Source organism: Sycon ciliatum, chromosome 2, assembly GCF_964019385.1.
Source record: "Sycon ciliatum chromosome 2, ocSycCili1.1, whole genome shotgun sequence".
NCBI classification, from domain to species: domain Eukaryota; kingdom Metazoa; phylum Porifera; class Calcarea; order Leucosolenida; family Sycettidae; genus Sycon; species Sycon ciliatum.
In genome coordinates, this window is record NC_088644.1 from 48,609,598 (window position 1) to 48,632,335 (window position 22,738).

Genomic DNA, 22,738 nt, shown 5'->3' on the forward strand with positions numbered 1-22,738 from the left:
GTGTGTGTGTGTGTGTGTGTGTGTGTGTGTGTGTGTGTGTGTGTGTGTGTGTGTGTGTGTGTGTGTGTGTGTGTGTGTGTGTGTGTGTGTGTGTGTGTGTGTGTGTGTGTGTGTGTGTGTGTGTGTGTGTGTGTGTGTGTGTGTGTGTGTGTGTGTGTGTGTGTGTGTGTGTGTGTGTGTGTGTGTGTGTGTGTGTGTGTGTGTGTGTGTGTGTGTGTGTGTGTGTGTGTGTGTGTGTGTGTGTGTGTGTGTGTGTGTGTGTGTGTGTGTGTGTGTGTGTGTGTGTGTGTGTGTGTGTGTGTGTGTGTGTGTGTGTGTGTGTGTGTGTGTGTGTGTGTGTGTGTGTGTGTGTGTGTGTGTGTGTGTGTGTGTGTGTGTGTGTGTGTGTGTGTGTGTGTGTGTGTGTGTGTGTGTGTGTGTGTGTGTGTGTGTGTGTGTGTGTGTGTGTGTGTGTGTGTGTGTGTGTGTGTGTGTGTGTGTGTGTGTGTGTGTGTGTGTGTGTGTGTGTGTGTGTGTGTGTGTGTGTGTGTGTGTGTGTGTGTGTGTGTGTGTGTGTGTGTGTGTGTGTGTGTGTGTGTGTGTGTGTGTGTGTGTGTGTGTGTGTGTGTGTGTGTGTGTGTGTATGAGTCAGTGTTTTTGCAGGATCGGAGGTGATTATAGAGAGGTTTTGCAGAGCGAACGTTCGCAATGATTTTCGCGTTCCGGGTTGCGAAAACTATTGCGAACGTTCGCGCGAAATTTGTGTTTTGCATGTTTTTCGCTCCCAGGAATTTTCGCGTGCACTCGCTTGTTTGAGAAGTGGTCTTCATCCGATTATTTTGTTGTTGCGAGTGACGGCACCCTGAGTCATGGCCTGAGACGAGAGCTCTTTGACTACCTTGTCCATGGCCGGAGACTCACAGACAAACGGGTTGGCTTGTGCCGTAATCTGGCGCATCAACACCTGAAATTCAAAAAGGCATCGTTGATGTAACCGGCTCTGAGCAGTGAGAAGACGAGCAGGCAGGAGATCGGGGATGGTTCCGGAGATGAAGCAACACGGGCTGCCACAAGTATAGGAAAGCTAGCATGCCGCGGACCAAGCCAAGAGTAGAGATCAAGCACAAACATGAGCGGATTGAGGGTGACTCACCGCGCACGAACAGTCCACAAAGAGCGAACATTACTGCGAACGTTTGCATGTTTCTCGCTCCAAGAAAATTTCGTGTGCACTCGCTTGTTTTTGAGAAGTGTTCTCCATCCGATTATTTGTTTGTTGCGAGTGGCGGCACGCGCACCAGGTACCCTGAGTCACGGTCTGAGACGAGAGCTCTTTGACTACGTTGTCCATGGCCGAAGACCCACAGACAAACGGGCCGGGTTGGCTTGTGCCGTAATCTTGCGCATCAACACCTGAGATTCAAAAAGACATCCGATTGATGTAACCGATTCTGAGCAGTGAGAAGACGAGCAAGCTGCCAAGCAGGAGATCGGAGATGGTTCTGGAGATGAAACAACACAGGCTGCCAAAACTATCGGAAAGCTAGCACTCGCGGACCAAGCCAAGAGTATAGATCCAGCACAAATATGAAGATTGAGGGTCGCTCATCGTCCGTGCATGCACCAGGCTGACCAGCGGTCCACAAAGAGCGAAAATTACTGCGAAAGTTTGTTTCGCGTTTCCTGCAACTTTCGCGTTCAAAACTGCGAACGTTCGCACGAAGTTTCGCTTTTCGTGACGTCAAACGAAAATTCGCGCGAACGTTCGCTCTGCAAAACCTCTCTGATGACTCGACACGTCGTCAGATTGATTTCACATGCACAGACTCACACCTTTGACACTAGCTAGCAGTAGTATCATGGGCCTTTGTTTGTTTTGTTCCAAAAATACTGCCGCTGCAGTCGGCTAGCCGCACACATTTTTCCTCCCAGTTGATTCAAACTAGAATAATTCTCCCCGTTGAGTTCGTGATGGTATCATGTCACCGCTTGGGCTCGACTGAACTCCTTGCCGCCCGTAAACGTTGGTGTGAGCTGCGAACATCACGCAGGGTTTGTTCGTCAACTGAGCGTCCGACTTAGTCCTGGAGTGAGTGGTGCAAGAAATCACCGCTGTCAATGGCTGCTTCCAGTACCTAGTGTAGCTGGTGACTGTTTTAGGGTGCGTTCTAGCGACCCATGCTCACAAGACGACGCTAGAGTAGAGGTTTTCTTTCTCCCTCTCCAAAGAGAAGGCTGCATTCGTATGTCGTGTGAGCTAGTGCGCACTACCCTGAACGGTGCAAATAGGTAAGTGCGCTGTTAGGGAAACGTTGGCCACGATCCCAATGGTCTACTTACAGGGCCAAAGGATGTGGAATTTCGGTACTGATTATTCACAAAGAGGAAATGTTCCTTTATAGCCAGCAGAGAGGACTCAACATAATAATTATTGCTGAGTCGGGTCGCATTTTCTTCGGGTATCGGGTTCGGGTAGTTTTCCACGGGTAGCACGGGTACCCGATCGGGTAATAGAGAGGTTTAGATGCATGTTATTTCCTACAAGACGCGCAATTTCATGTCAAATTTGGCGTAAAATTCCAACTTTCGACGTCAGCTGCAGGTCACTCGCGTTTTTCGATGTGCGAGCCAAATAACGCGCGCTGAACTTTCACGTCATGTCAGAAATAGCGTGCATCTTAACCTCTCTAATGTTTCCATGGTAGCACCACCTCTTCCCTTACACACTGGGTAGACATAGGAAGTATTACATGAATGTGTACACGTGCACTCTATAGGCACCGGCGGATTCTGCTCGAAACGCAGTAAAATTGGCCTCTGCTCGCTTGGTCACTGCGAATTAAAACGAAAGAGCTTGACAGCTCAAGGCCCTCGCTATGCTTTTTTTGCCTAGGTCATCATGCATGTTATTTGAACTGATGGAAATATTTTTGCAATACAATAATGTAGGCGATGATCTGATGATAGTATTGCAAAGAATGTTTCCATCAGTTATGCATGATGGCCTAGGCAAAAAAGCATAGCGAGGGCCTTGAGCTTTCAAGCTCTCAGTCTCTCGTTTCATTTTTTCAATTCTTTTTAACACATAACCTGGGATTCGAACCTGAACTTTCGCCCTGCATACATTCCCTCGATACACTTAGCAGACATACAGATTCTCCCAAGTTGCTTCACTTTGTGATCCTGCAGTTGAAAGTCCTATATCAACATGTGACCAGCAGTCTTTGCCCGCTTGTGTGGGACATGAACAGGATAATCGATAGGGCCAGGCAGGCATGATGCGTCACGTGATGACGGCCCTACCGACCGAACACGGACAAGTTAGTTCGAGCATGTTGAAGAACGAAGATCAAGTCTTTTCTCCTGCCGACTGGATGCCTGTTCAGCGGGTTTTTTTTGCCGTCGACTCACCCTGTCACGAAGTCGGCGAGTCTCCAAATGACTCCTAACGACGGGATCTTTGCTCCGTCGTTTCTTGTTGTCGTCATAGCCGTAACCAGGGTGGGACAATTCGAGGGCTGCTTGAGCGACACCTTCAATGTGGTAAACTTCTCTCGTTGTATTCTCTTCTATTTGTAGTACAACGAGTCACATGATCTGCCAGAGACGGCGTCTCTTCCGGGCCTGACTCATGATCGAATCGGGACATAAAACTGTCGATGGAAGCAAATAGGGAGCATACAACTGATGTCTTAATTGCTATTGAATAGATTACCGAGTTGACTGGCTCTGAATCCTGCGCTGATATGCGCATCATATGCGCGGTAAAATAATGGGCGTGGGTAATGTCCAGGAAAAAGATTGCCAATGGCATGGTGTCTGTCCTAGGATCTAACTGCAGTTACCACACAAAACACACACACGCACACACATACACGCACACGCACGTGCACAAAACCCAGCTGTGCTACCAATGTCTATTCCAGCCATTCCCATATGTTTGATTGTGCATGTGTTTGTGTGCGTGTGTGTGTGTGTGTGTGTGTGTGTGTGCGTGTGCGTGTGCGTGTGCGTCTTTGTATGTATTTGTGTGTGTGCATGTGTGTTTGTGTTTGCAATCAACAGAACTTTCGGCTCATTCGGCCTCCTGACACAGCTAACACGCTGGTAGCAACCACCGTCTGATCCACTTGCTCCGACTAGCTTTGCTCAGGCAGCTGCTATCACAATGTCCAGCACCGGAGAAGAGATCGCTGCCACAGCAGAACCGGGCGCATCGGCACTGGCATCACAGGATGGTGTGCAGAGCAACCCTGCAGATCAACTAGTCGAGGTGTGTGCACAGTCTGTTCACTAGTGTCAGCGGCGTACCTAGCTCCCACATCTCTGGTGTGGTAACCATGTGCCACCGGCAACCTCACAGTTACCATTTTGTCTTCTTTAAGGCTACATCTTTTCAACCCTTTCAGTGCCGCAAAAATGACCCCAAGGCCTACTTTGGGAGTGTCCCCAACTGATAGATGTGCTGTAATGGTCAATTTGAAAGATGCAATGTGTGGACAGTGCTTCTATGGAGCACTGGTCTGAATTTGAGCCCAATAGCTCATATACATGTAGATGTGTATGTAGTCACCATCGACTGAGCGGGAGTGGTTTGCCCCATTCTCTAAGTACAAAGTTTCGTTTGGAATTGACTTTCGCTACACTCGTTAAGAGGTACGAAATAACTAAAGTTTTTTTCCTGAACGTTCGGAGTGACAGACCTCGACCAAAAACGAAATTTAGTACGCAACGAACCTGCTGGTGGAGTGGTCTAACGAAAGATTTCGTAAACGAAATTTGTGCTAACTTATACAGTATGTAGTACGTATGGCGGTTATTTGCTGGTATGCTTACCGGACTACGCTGACTATACACGAGCTGCTGTAGAACGGCTAATTTTAGCGCCGGTGATATTTTACCTCTAGCCCTGTGACACTGGACTGCAGTGTGGTGTACTGTAAATCCACAAATTTCCGGCACATTCAAATGTCGGCCTCCCGAGGCTGAAACCCATTTCGGCCGCATCAAATTGTTGGCCGCATCGAATTTTTGGCCTGTTCTGCTGCCGCCGGTATACACTGTCACACTGAACATTGGAAAACAAAATTTCGGCCACGACAAATTTTCCGCCAAACATGACCAGGCCGAAAATGGCCGAAAATGGCCGAAAATAGATATGCGCCGAACATTTTTTTTTTTTTTTTTTTCGTCGGGAGCCTCAACAGTGATTTGTTGACTTACAGTAGGACACTAACTTGACTCGCGCGATTGGACATCATTGAGCATCACTGTACCGATTGACTCCTGATAACACGCTGCTGTTGTTTGTGTTCAAACCCCAGTGATGACTATCCAGTTAGGCCGATGGATTTGTTTGGTTTGCCCAGTGCCGCATTCTTCCCTGGCTGTGTGCATGTTATGTGTGGCTGTGTGGTCCCCCCCCCCCCCCCCGGGTTGCATGCATGCTGTGTGTGACTACATGCTTAACTGGTTGTCTTCATATAATGTGTGGCTGGATGCTTCCCTGGTTTTCTTCATATCATGTGTGGCTGGATGCTTCCCTGGTTGTCTTCGTATCATGTGTGGCTGGATGCTATCCTGGTTGTCTTCATGTTATGTGTGGATGCGTGCATCCCTCTGGGTACCGTGTATGCTAGGTGTGTCTGTGTGCTTTCCTGGCTGCACGCATGCTATCTGTAGCTGCACTTCCCTGGCTGCACGCATGCTATCTGTAGCTGCACTTCCCTGGGTGCATGCATGTCATGTGTGAACGATGCTTCCCTTGCAAGAAAGCTGCTCTCAGCTCGTGTAAGCTGTGTATGCCGCCTAACACAATACTCTATGTGTACATCTCGTTGCCAATGCCCCGAGTGTAGGAGAACGAGTCTTTGCAAGCACGGCTTACCACTACTAACGCTGAACTGGTACATTCCTCGGCAAGACTGAGAGAAGTCGAACATCAACTGGAGGAGCAGGAGAAGATTTATTCAGAGTGAGTTTAGCCCCCCCCCCTCCCCCCTCCTCCTTTTCTTCCTCATATTTCTCCCTGTGCATGCTTCTGCTGCTGCCTTTTTTTTACCTCTGCTGGTGCTGCTGTTGTTGGCACTGCTGCTGCTGCTGCTGTTGCTGCTGTCGTGCTGGTGCTGCTGCTGATGTCGTTGCTGCTCCTGCTCCTACTACTGCTGCTGCTGCTGCGTGCTGTTGCTGGTGGTGGCGGTGCTGCTGCTGTTGCTACTGTGGTTGCTGGTGCTGCTGCCATGCTGTTGCTGCTGCTGGCGCTGCTACTGCTGGTAGTGCTGCTGTTTCTACTGTGATTTCTGTTGTTGCAGCTGCTGCTGCTTCCGTTGCTGCTGCTGCCGCTGCTGCTATTTCTGTGGCTTGTCTTATCACCGTGGTAGATTGTTGTGCATTGTACTGTACACACTGCGGTGCATACGCTCCAGCCTGTGTGCCTTCATCTGTAGGACATTACACTATTAGCTGTGTGTGTGTGTGTGTGTGTGTTTATAAGAGGATGAGAATGTTGTTTCATGCTCCGCTATGTTCACTGTCTCTTTCTCTCTCTCTCTCTCTCTCTCTCTCTCTCTCTCTCTCTCTCTCTCTCTCTCTCTCTCTCTCTCTCTCTCTCTCTCTCTCTCTCTCTCTCTCTCTCTCTTTCTCTGTGTCCTGTCTCTGGTCGCCTGTAGGGCTGCTGCAGACCAGCAGAAGGACTACATTGCACAATGCGACAGCTTGAAAGCGGACATCGCCTCTCTGACGTAAGTGATTAGAAAGCAGATATTCCCGACGCTCTGACATAAGCAGTTATTAACGATAGCCGGTGTGGATGTCGGGCTTATTGTATTTGCAGCATGAGGCTGACAAGCAAATAAACAACAACAACAACAACAACAACAACAACAACAACAACAACAACAACAACAACAACAACAACAACAACAACAACAACAACAACAACAACAACAACAACAGCAGCAGCAGCAGCAGCAGCAACAGCAACAACAACATCAACAACGGATCAAGGCATTCTATTCTAGCCGTTGTTGTTGTTTTTTGCTTGTTGCTATGGTTCTGACCCCTGGGGTTAACCTTAGCTCTCTGTACTTATTTGGGCTCCCGACTCTGTTATGCGACTCTGTTATGCGTACACTGCTGTTTCAGTTACGACCGTATGTGTACAGCCATGTACGCATAACAGAGTCGGTATATTACTACTTGTACAAAACCCAGAGTGTGCAGCTTTTGACCGTTTCTGAATGCACAGTAAAACCTGTGACTAACGACCACCCCTTGGGGCCGGAGAAAGCGGTCTTTAGTGGCAGGTGGTCTTTAGTTAGAGGTTTGCACCGCACAACCATAATATGAATGTGAGACCGTCCGTGCCTGGCGAAGTGGTCTGTAGTACCAGGCTGGTCGCTAGTCACGGTGGTCTTTAGTTACAGGTTTTACTGTAGTACCAGGCTGGTCGCTAGTCACGGTGGTCTTTAGTTACAGGTTTTACTGTGGGTGTCTGTCGCGGCAAATGTTCATATTTGGTGCCGATCTGAGGCGGGAAGTGGTGTAGCACGTACAACTCAGCTACAGTTGTGCAGAAAGAGACCTGCAGTGCTGGAATCCTGCTTGTACGCACTACAGCACAAAAATTGTAATCACGGAATTTCGCTGTGACAGCAACCCATCGGAGCTGCACACTCTGGCTTTCATGTACTATTGTCTTTACTATCAAGCGTTTCAATTTCGTGTGTAGCTTCAGTATACGTACTGTTGTTTGCCCTTTCTACTCAGGTCGCAGCTGACTCACCTCAAGAATGAACTGAGCTCTGCGCCGGTTACCGATGACAACCGGCCAGCAACCCCAGCGGGTACGAACGTCACGGACGGCCTGCAAAAGGTACTCTTGCCTGCTATGTGGTTCGGTAATCTTCAGCATTGGTACGCTGCCGTCACTACAATCTTGAGTTTTGACAGCTGATTCTGCCGGTTTTGATCACGATTCGAATTCATACTCATAGTGGCCTCTTGGTCCATTGCCTTCGGGGAGCCATCAGACACCTGATCATGCAAAGATAGGCCAAGGAAGATACTGAAATGGGTTTCCCTAATTCCAGAAGTGTGCAGACAAACCTCCCCTGTAATAGCAATAAGGACGTTTAGCAACGCGAAAGTTCGAAAGAAAATTCGAGTCTGGGAATGAGTACAGAAACAAAGCTCGAAACTTCGAAAACTTGGACGCGAAGATGCAGTGATTTGCGAAAGTAACTTTCTCTTTTCTCGGTACGCATTTGACTACAGGAAGTAGTAAATTTACAGCCCCTGCTTGAGACTGAGCTGCATATACGGTACGGTACTATAAGATTCAAATAACTTCGAGAAAAAGTCACTTCGCATTGCTAACCCTCACAAGTTTTCTTTTTCAAAATAGATTTTCGCGAAATATCACCGTCACCAAAAGTTCGAATTTTCGCATTGCATTCCTTGATATTCCTTAGCCGTGTTTCTTGTTAAGTTTGTGAGCTGAACATGCCCTCTCCGAGCCTCGGCAGCAGTGTTTGGCCTGCCCGCAGAGCCAAAGTGTCTCCAGTAAATGAACGATGACGCCGTGTTGTTGCTTGTGCCTGCGCTTAACTGTACAGATCCAACGCGTCTTCAAGGTAGTGTTAGTTGGGGACAGCGGTGTGGGTAAAACAACGTTCATACGTCACCTGTGTCTCGGACAGGAGGCAGCCAACGCTACTTCGTCGACAGTGGGTGAGTGTCTGGGCCAGTGTTGGAACGATTGTCATCCTTTCTCTTAGAAGGCCAAAAATCATGGTTCACATAGAGACTCGATTAGACTGAGCTTTCAGCATCCGTACGAACGCCACACCACCCCCTAGGATCGAGGTGCAGGTGCAGCTCCTAAAGCGGTGGGAGGTGAGTAGATCAGACCCACCACAAAATGGCCAACACCTAGAATCCCCTTCTCTGCATCCTTGAACGCAAAGCTGGAGTATTATCCTTCTCATACAGAGAGAAGGCATCCTGGGAGCAGGTGTATTTTGCACAATTTTGCACTTGCTTGTGTGCTTGACGGAGAGGATACGCCTGTGGGAAACGGAGTTGAATGTTGGTTGTGAACGATGAGGAGTGAGGGTCACTGATGTGTGTAAAGGATGGAGGGGGGGGGGGGTAGGTTGTAGCACAATCAGTAGACTAGATCATGCCATGACGTGATGTGTAACGATACCAACTAATTATTTTAAATGCCGTCTTCCAGAGTGCGAACCACAAGTCTTTTCACAACTCAACATTTGGGCCAAAATGGCGGTGGATGATTGTACATCGAGCGCCTGTTTCCTTGGTTATGCTTATGAAATGGAATGTGAGATGTATCCCCAGGACGGGGAAGGGGGGGGTGATACCTCTGGTCAACACTGATCCAGAAAGTAAAATGCCACCGTGAAGAAGCCCATGTGCCTTAAATGCGTGTGTGTGTGTGTGCGTCTGTACGTGTGTTCAATTCAATTTCAATTCCCGACGATTATGGTCACACACGTCTTTCTTCTCTTTCTCGAACTCTTCCTGACTTTTCTTTCATTCTCCTGGGTGGTTACCAACAGCCAGTGTATGCCGGAGTATGTGGTGTGGCGTGTGTGTAGAAAAAGAAAAAAGAAGAAAAAAATGGAAAAATGAAAAATAGGGATTCACTGGCCAGAAAAAGTCACTTCAATCAGCTGTGTGGTGGATACCAGGCTAAACATAGTGGCGGTCAGTTCATCAGCCTTGCAAGCTGTTGAATGGTGTGATCCCAGCACAAGTTGCCATGTCTAATATAGCTGTTCGCTATCATCGCTTCCGCGATGGGCAGGTCTGAGGTACGTGTGTGTGTGTGTGTGTGTGTGTGTGTGTGCGTGTGTGTGTGTGTGTGCGTGCGTGCGTGCGTGTGTGTGTGTGTGTGTGTATGTACACATACAGGAGTGGATTTCTACACAAAGCTTATGACTGTCCAGGGCCAGTGCACGTCGCTAAAGATCTGGGACACAGCTGGAACTGAACGGTATGTATTTGTGTGCATGCGTGCGTGTGTACATGGGATGCGTGCATGTGTGTGTGTGTGTGTGTGTGTGTGTGTGTGTGTGTGTGTGTGTGTGTGTGTGTGTGTGTGTGTGTGTGTGTGTGTGTGTGTGTGTGTGTGTGTGTGTGTGTGTGTGTGTGTGTGTGTGTGTGTGTGTGTGTGTGTGTGTGTGTGTGTGTGTGTGTGTGTGTGTGTGTGTGTGTGTGTGTGTGTGTGTGTGTGTGTGTGTGTGTGTGTGTGTGTGTGTGTGTGTGTGTGCTCAGGTAGAATAAGGACACTTTTCTGGTGCCGCTGTACTTCGAGATCATGGCTGTGATCGCCATGGTGATATTTGGTCGATGTCATGTGATCGGCGTGATCTGCGCGTACGCGTGATTGAAGCGCCATGCATCACGAACCAAACTACTACGTAGCTGGGAACGCGCACGCGCATGCACGCCAAACAGTTTTCTGCTACACCTCGTGTTTTTGAAATGCAGATTTTCAGCTAGCTGGATCGCGATCGGGAGACGACAAAGAAGAAACGATCTTGTTGTGACTATACTTTGCGCTTGTCGTCGACAACAGCCTTTGTCATTGACATTGTTGTTTGTCTTTTGAGCGTCCACTCTGGCCAACTCCTTTTTTCCTGAACCGGGTTCCACTGCTTCTGGGGTGTTCGTCTCGCAACCAGTAGCACCAACATAATCTTCTTTTGAGTAAACATGTTCAGCCATCTGCTGCTGTGTCGGGAAGGATTTGGAGGAGTATTGCTGGTCGTATGGACCTGGAGCAGTGGAGGCGATGTCGTGAAGAAGGTACGATTTATTTTATTGTTTGTGGGCTTGTTCGTTCTTGCCTTCATTGTTGCGAGGTCTGCAGCTAAGTGGTACATGTTTGTAGATCGGCTATTTGTGTATGTTCTGTAGATAATGTCAAAGAGATAATGAACTACAATGTTACGTTGTATATGGAGCCATTCGGCACAGTGATCTTGTATACTAAAGGTATAGAACTGCCAGGCTAGAATCTATCCCCTTGAATTGCGCGGACAAAACTTGAAAAAACAATCGTGCAAGCGCCGCCATATACAGGTAGTTCAAGCAAATGCGCCACCGAATCGTACAGCTGAGAACATCTCTTCAGATCAGGGCAGGGAATAGCTGAACTTTACTACTCCCTGCTTCAGGCAGTCTACTATAATGTAGTCTGGTCTTGGCACATCATCTGCAATCTAGTCCTCGGCATCACCAGGATTACCAGTACAGCTGTAGTGTGTGTACAGCTAGCAAGTGATAGCTGTGAATCGACGCACGTACGAGTACTCTGCATACATGTACACCACTGCTACACTACAGTCCATTCATAAAAAGATGGGCGGTGTCTCTAGTGAGCTCCCGTATTTTGTTATCATTAGGGACCTTTCGCACCCCGCTGACGGATACGAAACGAATGCTGATTCGTCACCTGGGTTCGAGGATTCGTCAGAGTCCCTGCGGAGAACTCGTTTTCACGAATGGAGGCCTCTTCATTCGTGGCACGCTCCGAATCCGTCAGGTACACATTTATTTGGATAGGTACACATGTTTTGCAAGGTACACATTTTTCCCTTGATTCCATGATCCATGCACGTGTGCGTGTAAAAACCCGTACGCCAAGCTACCGGCGCCCGCGGCCGTATTCGTAGTTGCCATGCACATTTGCATGACGACTTGCGAAACCTGAAATCTGTTTTCAACGAAACGATTACGAGCCGAATCAAACTTTCGTTTCGCATTCGTTTCGTAGCAAATGCGAAAGGTCCCTATTCATGATTTTATCCTGCACGATGCAGTGCCGCGAAATTTAAACAAGGGCTATAAAAAGGTACCTCGCCTGGAGTTCGAGCTGCACAATGTACTGTTGCACGTGGAGTGAAACGGCCTGGACTTTCATGGTTTTGCCCAATTCATTGCTTTTACGACAAAACCTGGCTGCAATCCTACTGTAAGTCAACAAGTATTTGGCGCAGATATATTTTCGGCCTGATCACATCGGTATTTGGCCGAAAATTTGTTGCAGTCGAAATTTTGTTTTGCAAGGTTCAGTGTGACAGTGTATACAGGCAGCAGCGGTACAGAGAGTACAAGAGTAACTCTCCATCACTGTAACATGATACTATATACAGTCAGAAAGTGCAATAACTAGGCACAAAACTGACAGAGTACTGAAACATTCGACGTTCTGACACCTAGCTTCAACACATCTCCGTAGCGCTAACCGACAGCGTTCCAACTTGGAAGGTTCAAGGTTATGGAAAGACCAAAGAGGGGAAGGCGAGCGCAACGAAAGCGAGCAAAAGCTACAGTCCCAACGGAACAAAGAATGTCGATTGTTACGGGACGATGACGAGACCAGTACGATATTTGACAAAGCGGTCTAACTACAATTCGAAGCAGCAAAGCAGCACACCACCCACCAGTTATTGCACTTTCTGACTGTGTATAGTATCATGTTACAGTGATGGAGAGTTACTCTTAACACGTATCCATATGTCCTTTTCTCTTCTACATTTATTTATGGCTCAACATCCGAGTTTCAAATTATTATTATTATTATGCACTTACGCGTCAATGTCAGCGGTGGTAAACCGCCCACAAATTCGCACGTGCTAAATGGACTTGGGAAATGAGCACCGAGCATTCGGTGCGGCATGGAAATAAAAGAGCAACGACAACAGATTCAGTTCCTAGCATGCAAAAAAAGTGCAGGTCCGTGAAATCCTCCCAGATATGCAACTACTCTGCCTTTTCTTGTCTTCTTTCAGGTTGCGTTTTGCAAGGAAGGAAGTTAATATTTGAACTAGAAGGTGCGGGCTAGTGACCTGAAGCAGTAGCAGAAGAGTACGTTACTACCCGTGAAGCAGAGTGTTTTCCTCGTGACAACCCGTGCGCGGTCTCTGCCTACAGCGGGATGTCCGCATATACGCTGATGTTCGGTCCTCCACCTTCTTCCACCATACGATTAGTAATATTACTACATGTATTAATAGGTCGCGGCACAGAGTTATGTCTTGTCTCATGTCACCATCTGTGCATACGCGGTTCGTGCATACTCGCGTGCTCGCGCGAAATGAACAATGTGATCCATATGTGCATGCAACCTACCCTTATTCATACATGTACTGATAGTGTAGTCAGTTCTGTGGTTAGTTTTCTGTTTCGCAAGTGGAAACAAGTTTTAGTTTGTTTTCCTCTGCTCGAATGATGTGTTTGTTCTTGCAATAAGTCCTTCCGAATAATACCTTTCTCCTTGTCTGAGTCCTGTTCCATCGTGTCTGTTATGAGAGTCAAGTGACTTTATTAGTAAGGGTTGTGACAGCCCGGATGGCACGAAATTACGAGTCCAGTGATCCGACATTCAGAATGTCGGATCACTGGACTCGTAATTTCGTGCCATCCGGGCTGTCACAACCCTTACTAATAAAGTCACTTGACTCTCATAACAGACACGATGGAACAGGACTCAGACAAGGAGAAAGGTATTATTCGGAAGGACTTATTGCAAGAACAAACACATCATTCGAGCAGAGGAAAACAAACTAAAACTTGTTTCCACTTGCGAAACAGAAAACTAACCACAGAACTGACTACACTATCAGTACATGTATGAATAAGGGTAGGTTGCATGCACATATGGATCACATTGTTCATTTCGCGCGAGCACGCGCGTATGCACGAACCGCGTATGCACAGATGGTGACATGAGGCAAGACATAACTCTGTGCCGCGACCTATTAATACATGTAGTAATATTACTAATCGTATGGTGGAAGAAGGTGGAGGACCGAACAACTGATGTGTATGGGGCAGGCTATGAAGAGTGGTCCGGCACATACAGGCGTGTCAAAGAAGGTGAGTAGTGGTATTGTACTTCTGTCCGAATGGGTTACGTTACGATCTGTGAATTGGTCATCCAACGACCTTAGAAACTGGTAGGATCTGTTTACACTATGTAATAATTATGCCCTGCTAGTGTGCGGCAATTGCTGTGAGTGCAGGTGGAATCCTGATAATTCGAACACCAAAATGCCGGGGGGAAAGTTCTTCCGGACATTCTAATTATCCAAACATGTACGACAACACATTATGTATGTCAAGATGCTCGCATTGACACGCAGAATGGCACTACACACCTTAGACACAGATTTAGTGGACAGCGAACTGCCTGCGCATGCAAACCAAACTGATTTGAGGAAAATAAAGTGAACTTCTAAGGGTGCGTTCTTATATTCTCTAGCTTCTAGAAGAAGAAGAAAAGAGAAGTCGAAGAAACTGGGATTATTCAAGAACGGGTCTCGAAGAATTCGGAGATATTTTGCACATGTCAAGCAAAATGAAGCCCCAAAGGGGCCGCGATCTTGAGTGATTAATGTAATATGCACGTGCGCGTATGCGAAAAGGGAAAATCGGTCCCGGAAGAGACTTCTAATTGAGCAGTATGTTCTAATTAAGCCATGTTCGAATTATCAGGATTTTCCCTGTATTAAAAAGGATTATTAAAAAAGGAGTCAATGGTATATTCTATGTGACACTAGCATCCACACAACTTGAAGGTCCGGCGGCAGCATTGTGTGTACTATAGTATGCATTATTGTTTCTTGTTGGAAACGCTGATCAAGACTACATCTAGTAATATAAAGGCAGATAGTGCAATTGTTTCAAAGAGCTGTTGTATTTGTTTCAAACATTTCCAATGTCTGATATGCAGGCAAATATTTGAAAAATGCTACAGTTCCTGTTACAGCACGACAGGTCATTCATATGCACATGCAAAAGAACTGATGGTTTCGGGGGTGATAAAGAACATGATTATACTCGTGACTGAGCATCATTGTCATCAGACGCACTGTTTCAGTTTCAGAGTGGTGGACAAGAGTTGCTGTGTAGCTTATTAGGCAGCAGAAAAATGCATTCTGAAGCAAACTGACGAACTGTAGCAACCCACAATGTTGAAAAGCAGCATAATGCTGCCATTCCCAGTTCTAGCTGGTATACTGTGAACATTCAGATTGATTAGAGTGGTATTTTCCATACCTTGTACACGAGATACTTTGCCCACTTGTACCTCTCCCTTTCCAAACCTGTTTGCCGTAGTTGCTTGAACGAATTGGTAACCTGCTGTTTCAGACATTTCTCTGCTGTGTGGTATGTGGCTAACTCACATGGAGACAGTCCAGAACCCGTTTTCGCTCTAGTTTTAAGCCGGTCCCAGTCCTCAAGTGTGCTAGTTTTTCCCGTCACCTTCTCAATTGCGTTGGCCAGTTTGCTAGTGTAGCTCCCACCGGAAGAATTCGGGACCTGATCCATCACCAACAACAGTGTTGGTGCCTCAGTCTGCTCATCAGTGGGATGTGGCTGTGCCGTAGCTTGTGGCTGTGCCGTAGCTTGTGGCTGTGCCGTAGCTTGTGGCTGTGCCGTAGTTTGTGGCTGTGTCGTAGCTTGTGGCTGTGTCGTAGCTTGTGGCTGTGCTGTGACTTGCGTCTGGGTTGTTGGTTCTGGCTGGGTAGTGGAATGCACGTCGTTTCTTGGAGGAACCTCGGGCTGGGTGGCCATACATGTATGTGGCTCTGCGGCTGGTGGCTGCAGGTTAACTGGAAGACCCACACCTTCATCCAGAATCCGTTGCCACGCTCTTGCATTTTCTTCCTCTGCATCTTCGATTGTTGCTGCGCGGATGTGCTGAAGATGTGGGCCTTCCGGTCTGGTTTCCTGGTCGTCTGGGCCATCATGGAATATGATTGCGTTGTCATGCCCATGCCACCACACTCCCTCACCTTTCTCCAAGAACCGAGCGATTGTCGTCATCAGGGCAATGAAGTCGGGTCCCAGGTTGTCTCGGTTTACAATAGTAGCCCGGGAAGGCTTGAGCTGTCGAGCACTTTTTTCAATACTGCTTGTCTGCTTTTTTTTTGTGCTGGTTCTTTCTCCCTGCAGGCGGATTATTATCTCCCTGGTAATTTCCTGAGGCCTTCTGCTTGTGGTGGCAAGGGCAATTTGGCGAGCTTGCCCTTGCACCCTCTCCAGCGCCTCCGTGTTGCATGCTCTCAGGTTCACGACCGCCAGCTGCTGAGGAGCGTGGAGAAGATCATGGAGGTAACCTCCATATAATGTGTCTACATTTATTTTTGGTTTTGTTATAACTTTTTTTAGCAGGCCAAAGTGGCGCCACAGCACCAGTGACATGTGTAGAAGTTGCTTGGGGCTTCTGTCCTGCTCCCCCGCATAGCAGATCCGCGTGATCTCTGTCATGCTCCGTAGCAGCTGTTTCACGGAGGTTGGGCAGTCCTCCTTTCCGTCCATGGCTGCATGCAGTAGTACAGCAGCATGTCGCCAGTCACACCCTCGGCTGTGTTGTCGCCCAACCTGGCTGTCCACAATAGAGTCATACATGTCCTTGACTTGTCCGCTGAGGGTGTGACTTACTTCTTGAATCACATGTGCCAGGTGGCCTTTTACATCGTGCAGCGGTTCGGTGGGGAATATGGTGTAGTCTTCTAATGCGTGCTGGGCAATGTCGGCAGTGGGGTTTAAAGCGAGAAGAGCTGGCACGCGCTGAACACCACGGAGTACATCCTTGAGTGTCGACGTGGTGCTCAAGTGTCTGGCTGCCAGCTCTTCTCGCTGCTCCTGCTGGTGCAATTTTGCCAAATTGCGGCCTGGCACTTTGCCGTATTTTCCCGCCGTAGCAAAACTTTGGAGGGTCTTCACTGACGGCACTGGTCGGATGTTGTCTTCATAGTTTGAAATTGAATCTGACTTGACTCCGCATCCACTTCCGCACTTGTAGTGGCTTCTGCCAGATCGGCTAACACCTGCCTCAAACCAGCGTGCCGCCATGTCGCCTGTAAATCCCACCAACTTGTCGACAATGGGGTCTCCACCGCTAGTTGGAATTGGGACTGCAGCCACATGTAGGTCTACCAGCCTGTCCGGGATGAGTTTCAGCTGATCGACCTCTGAACACCCGGACAGAGCCAGTAAACGTACATGTGGTGCTTCCACCAATGACTGCACTTTTCCATCTTTGTCAGAAATGTGGATAGCCGGGTCATAAACCACCTGTACAGTTTCGCACAGCATATTGTGCCCCAGCACGTCAGCATGGTCATTGCTGATGATCAAACATCGTGTGTGGTGGCACTTGTAGAGGACATTGATCAATTCCGCTGTGCTTGTATTGTCGTTGTAGACTTGGCCGATCTCCTTCAGCTCTTTCGCCACATCCCCTCTATTCATCTTGCTGTATTCGTCTTTTGTTCTGTTGTTCTCCTTCATCAGGCCAGCAGCCTCGTGCTCCTTCAGCAGCTTCTCTCGGAGAGCCAGCAAGGGCAATTTGCGGCCTTTCACTGCAAGGTGAGTTTCAGAAACTATCCCATTGTTATTAATTTTTTGCTTCACAAGCACGCACCCCTCGCACTCCTCGCCTTCCAGCAAGTCGTTCTTTTCCACTTTGTCCTGAATTGCCGCTTTCAGGCGCTGGCTGGCCATTTGCTGCGGAAAGCTGATTCCATTCGTGAAGCGTTTCCGCTTTCTCCTTGCGTGCTGCTGCCGTGGTGGAGAATGTTGCTGAACATCAAATCCTTCCTCTTGCAGGAAATCCTTAACGATTTGGCCTCGATTTGCACTGCCAACACCGTGCTTTGTCGCAAGGGCAGTCCAGTTAATGTGTTCTCCTGCTGCAGTTGTTCTCGCATCTTCAAGGAGGGCTTCCTTGTCAAATGCATAGCATGTGGGCGTGTGTTTCCTTTTTCTAGGATTGCGGGCTTGTGCCGATTCTTTTGTCTCAAATGAACGGCGCATGCGCTGTCGCTCCATGGCAGCAAAGCTGGTTCTGTCTCCCAGGAGAGTGTTCACATCCTCCTGTCCCCATTGTGCTTCGAGTTCGTTCACCACCTGTCGTGTTATTTCACGTTGGTTGGTTTTAGTAACGGGCTGTATTCTGTTTTCCTTTGCACAGGTTTGGACGGGCACTTTTCTATAGGCGCCACGGGTACTTTGCAAGGGGAAGCAGGCATTCCACTCCTGCTTGGACCAGCACCCATTGCAGTCCTCTACGCTGTGGCGGTCTTTTTCACCGGTCCGCAGCTTCCTCCAGCTCTCCAGTCGAAACATGTTGAGGTACTCTGCTACGGACTTTGCACGCCATCGACGCTGCATCAGTGCAGCTAGCCGCTGGCTTGACCTGGCAAACTTTTCCTTGGACATGTCACAGCCGAAGAACTGAGTGAACGCCCGGTGCCGCTCGTTCAGCGTCAGCTTCTTGTTCTTGTGCAGTTGGTACATGTGCGCCCTGGCATAGTGACATCTTATTGTTTCTGCCATGGTGCTGCCTGCAGGTAACAACCCGTGCGTGTGCGCGCATTCACATAAAGGACTATTTGTATAGTTGTCCGACAAGTATGCTATCAAGCTGGTGTGTGTTGATTATGATATCGTTTGCCACAGCACCCCACAACTTGAGTTTCGCTGTAAAGAATGCCTGCCCTGTACTGACGTTATCATTCTGTCTGCGCTTCTAAGTTCTACATGTCATTTGGGAGCATTGCCTTAAAATTCTGTACAATGATACATTTATTTTGGCTATCCGAAGGCATGCAGTATGCAGGCTTACCTGCTGGCAAGAGCTGTCTGTTGCTGAGCTGGTATCTGAATGGCACAGGTCCTGATACTACTTCGAAGTATAACTGTCTTATAAAAAGTATTGTCGAAGTCCAGGCCTGTACACAATAAACGTACATGTGGTATGTTGGCGTATGGAATTATTATTTCAAGAAGAGATTTTACAACTGCTCCAACTAACCTGAGCGGATCAGAATTCTTTCTCTCTTTCTCTGTCTCTGTTTCTCTCACTGTCTACGTCTCTCTCTTTCTCTCTCTCTCTCTCTCTCTCTCTCTCTCTCTCTCTCTCTCTCTCTCTCTCTCTCTCTCTCTCTTCCAACTGAAGTCAGGTCTAAGTGGGTCTGTGTATTCCAAGACTGCACACAGTATACTCTGTAAAGATGATTATCTGGAGCTGTCTCAAATCAGTGCGTGTTGAAAAACACGTGTGTGACTTGAAGGGTGGGAACCTGCGTGTTGACAAACACGGGATCACTGACAGCTCACAATGCTTCACTCTAAAGACTAACTGTGTAAGGACTCACTGACATTCGTATTGGCTCACTCGCTGTACAACTACAAGTGTGCTGGTCTTGGTACTTGATCTGGGAGGCCAAGGAAATCGGATTTGGCGCGCTCTCTGCATTTTTTTTTTGACGATCCGCTGCGTGCACGCGTTTTGCCGCCAAACTTTGGCACGTAGATCAGTCATGTAGATCATAGATGTATGCGGCGAGATCTGTGATTCACGAAAGCATGCCGCGCGCGGCGCAGCCAGTGCAGGCCTGGCACCCCGCAGCCTGTACAAGGCTAGGCATGTATACATGTATGTAGTAGATCTACGCGTCAGTCATGTACTTGACCAGATGACTGCGTGCATGCACTAGTACAGTACTAGCAGCACTGCACTGGTACCATACATGCTCGTGCCATATATGTCACAGGTACAAGCGCACACAGGTGAACCATGCATAATCGGCTTGCCGTGCAAATCCTCGCTGTCACTTCGTGTAGCCTACTGTAGGAGACAATGTCGGCTATTCCCGAACAACAATGACAGCTTCCTCTGTAAACGCGGAGCGTGGGGAATGTCTTTGGCGAATGAGAGCTGTTGCATTGGCTAGCTGTACATCCCAGCAAGCGGGAATGTGCTGGATATCGATACTAAACACTCGTTCGTCGCGGTGGTGAGTCTCAGCAGACCCCAAGGTACGACAGCTTTGTATACTAAATGTGTACAGTGCGTATGGTGAAACAAGTCGACACTGGTTTCCAGCGAAATGTTGTTATCTATGTACAATATCCACCAATATCCTTTATCTAGGGCCCAAAGGCTATCCAATTCACCAGGATTCGTGGCCTTACTATTTTTCGTATTCTCCGCGTTTTGAGTTGAAATCTGAACATAAAAAGTAGCACTGATGACGTCATTCTGCTCAAAATTGAAATTTGACATCGAAAATCGATGCAAACCAGCCCAATGTGTCGACACAGAAAATTTGGTTGAAAAATATTGATGTAGGCTAAAGTTATTACCAATACAAGTTTTGTACACACATGATCACCTTATTATACCTGAGTGTGTGTGTGTGTGTGTGTGTGTGTGTGTGTGTGTGTGTGTGTGTGTGTGTGTGTGTGTGTGTGTGTGTGTGTGTGTGTGTGTGTGTGTGTGTGTGTGTGTGTGTGTGTGTGTGTGTGTGTGTGTGTGTGTGTGTGTGTGTGTGTGTGTGTGTGTGTGTGTGTGTGTGTGTGTGTGTGTGTGTGTGTGTGTGTGTGTGTGTGTGTGTGTGTGTGTGTGTGTGTGTGTGTGTGTGTGTGTGTGTGTGTGTGTGTGTGTGTGTGTGTGTGTGTGTGTGTGTGTGTGTGTGTGTGTGTGTGTGTGTGTGTGTGTGTGTGTGTGTATGCGTATTCACACACACACACACAAACACACACAAACACACACGCGCGCACACACACATATACACACACACACACACACACACGCACACAAACACACCACCACCGATATCTTGCCGGACTGCTGTGCATGCATGCTTGTAATTAGAGCCAACTTGTGAGGCATGTATATTGAAGTACAGTTCTGCATGCTCGATGAAATCCAGTCGCGTCACTCAAGTTTGTGCCTTGCACCACTTCGCAGCCCAGTGTTCGCAGGTCTAGGGCTGCCCAACGCCTGGCGTGTACTTGAGGATTTCATTGATCAGTGCTGCACATGTAGCTAACAGGTGACACTCCGTTAAACCAGGGCCGTCGGCAGGGTAATCAGTTTGAGTGATGCGGTCAGCCACCTGAAGTACAAGTTACCGTGGGGTTGCGCGGTCTCCTCTGAAAAAACTCGAGATTTAGAGCTCAAATCGCTCAAATCAATGCGTTTTATTAATTCACATGGTATTTGGGGCAAAGAGTGGTACTGTCAAAACCGTAGTGACTTAAACGTGTCCAACGCCCCTGTTAAAACGCTTATGAAAACGGAAGGGTTTCATGCGGATTGTGGGATGGTGTGCAACGCAAGTCATTTCCCATTATAGGAAGAATCGTGCAGGATGTTTGTTGTTTGCGATGTGGGCATCGCCGGAAATTGACATGTGTTGGAATCATGTAGCAAGATACAGATAGCATGATGTCTGGATAGTTTGCGTACAAGCAATCAGGATGGGATCTGTCACTGAGTCAAGGTCTGCAAGTTGGCTAATGTGTGTTTTCTTCTTGTATGTGTGTGCGTGTGTGTATGTACGCGTGAGCATCTGTGTGTGCATGCATGTGTGTGTGTGCATTGTTTGTGTGAATGTGTGTGTGTTTGCTTTGTTCTGCTGTTGCTGCTTCTCTTGTTGTTTCTGCCGGTGGTGACGATGCAGATTCCGTAGCATAACAAAGTCGTACTTCCGCGACGCCAATGGTGTTCTTCTGGTGTATGACGTGACGGCTGTGAAGAGTTTTAGCCATGTCCGACAGTGGATGGGAGACATACTGGTATGCCTTACTATAGCCTGAACAGTCAGCGGCGGATCCAGGAGGGGTTCCAGGGGTTCCGTGAAACCCCTAAGTTTCGTAAATGTACCCTAAGTTTCGTAAATGTACTTACTGGCAACCATATGCATGTCCATGTACATGTGTCAGCTATTCAGTTTTGACTGCTGTATAGCAGGAAATTTTCAGACGGAAAGATTTTCGGACAAAGCCGAATTTCGACCTTTCGTGCGGATTTTATTTTCGCACAGTGGTGCATGCTAAATGCACGTGTTTGCATGTGGGGTACGCATGTATAGTGTGCATAACTTCACAGGAACAAATTTTAGTACGGAATTAATTTTAGTACAAAAGAGGCCGTGTACGAAATCGTCCGAAAATTAATTCCGTCCGAAAATTTCCTGCTATACAGTATACTGGAACCCCTGAAGAGATCGCTGGATCCGCCGCTGTGCAGTAGAGGTTATGCAATTACACCATCAGTTGAGATGCGTTGGCTTAGTCGCAGACTCGTGGCACAACACTGCACTTGCGCTAGCGACTCACGCTGCATGCGTAGTGCCCATTAGAAAATCCACTGATTCCCGCTGTATAGTAAGCGCCCATTATAGAAAATCCGCCTTGAAATGATTCACATAACCGCTATATAGTTTGTGGCGGTGAGAATTGAATTTAGTACTTCCTGATTCTAACGGAATGTCTCGAATCTCAGGAACACACTGATACCGTCATGGTTATGAGTTACGACACAGTCATCATTCTCCTCTGCTGGCATCGCATTTTGAGCCGTACCCTGTAAGAGCGGAGGATTGTGATATTTTATTTGGTGAAGTAGTTAGGCATCTCCTGATGCCTTACAACTCTGCGCGCCAGGTCTGTTTGTGCTTCTGCCATACAATTTGCAGCGTTCCTTACTGCTGCTGCTGCTGCTGCTGCTGCTCTCTCTCTCTCTCTCTCTCTCTCTCTCTCTCTCTCTCTCTCTCTCTCTCTCTCTCTCTCTCTCTCTCTCTCTCTCTCTCTCTCTCTGCCTGTCTGTTTCTCTCTCTCTCTCTCTCTCTCTCTCTCTCTCTCTCTCTCTCTCTCTCTCTCTCCCCCTCTGTGGGGTCGGTTTTTGCTGGCCAGCCGTATGTCTGCG

General features: G+C 47.9%; 2 protein-coding genes and 1 long non-coding RNA gene across 3 annotated transcripts in view; all 3 read left to right on the forward strand.

The window, feature by feature from the left end:
* Positions 1-1,849: 1,849 nt before the first annotated feature.
* The window catches only part of LOC135810303 (ras-related protein Rab-37-like), a 25,238-nt gene continuing 4,349 nt past the window's right edge, over positions 1,850-22,738 (forward strand). The window contains exons 1-8 of the mRNA XM_065323794.1: positions 1,850-2,268; positions 4,045-4,252; positions 5,838-5,953; positions 6,648-6,719; positions 7,747-7,852; positions 8,595-8,709; positions 9,916-9,997; positions 21,492-21,606. Coding sequence (XP_065179866.1) covers positions 4,148-4,252; positions 5,838-5,953; positions 6,648-6,719; positions 7,747-7,852; positions 8,595-8,709; positions 9,916-9,997; positions 21,492-21,606 — 711 coding nt within the window. The 5' untranslated portion in view covers positions 1,850-2,268; positions 4,045-4,147. The remainder of the gene's footprint in view (positions 2,269-4,044; positions 4,253-5,837; positions 5,954-6,647; positions 6,720-7,746; positions 7,853-8,594; positions 8,710-9,915; positions 9,998-21,491; positions 21,607-22,738) is intronic.
* On the forward strand, positions 10,347-13,293 carry LOC135810305 (uncharacterized). Its single transcript, XR_010552311.1, has 2 exons — positions 10,347-10,812; positions 12,801-13,293. It is a non-coding gene; the product is annotated as an uncharacterized LOC135810305 (long non-coding RNA).
* LOC135810304 (uncharacterized) lies at positions 13,619-18,834 on the forward strand. Its single transcript, XM_065323795.1, has 4 exons — positions 13,619-13,887; positions 15,970-16,128; positions 17,314-17,388; positions 17,993-18,834. The coding sequence occupies exons 1-4, from the start codon at positions 13,831-13,833 to the stop codon at positions 18,014-18,016; spliced, it is 315 nt and encodes a 104-aa protein (XP_065179867.1). The 5' UTR covers positions 13,619-13,830; the 3' UTR covers positions 18,017-18,834.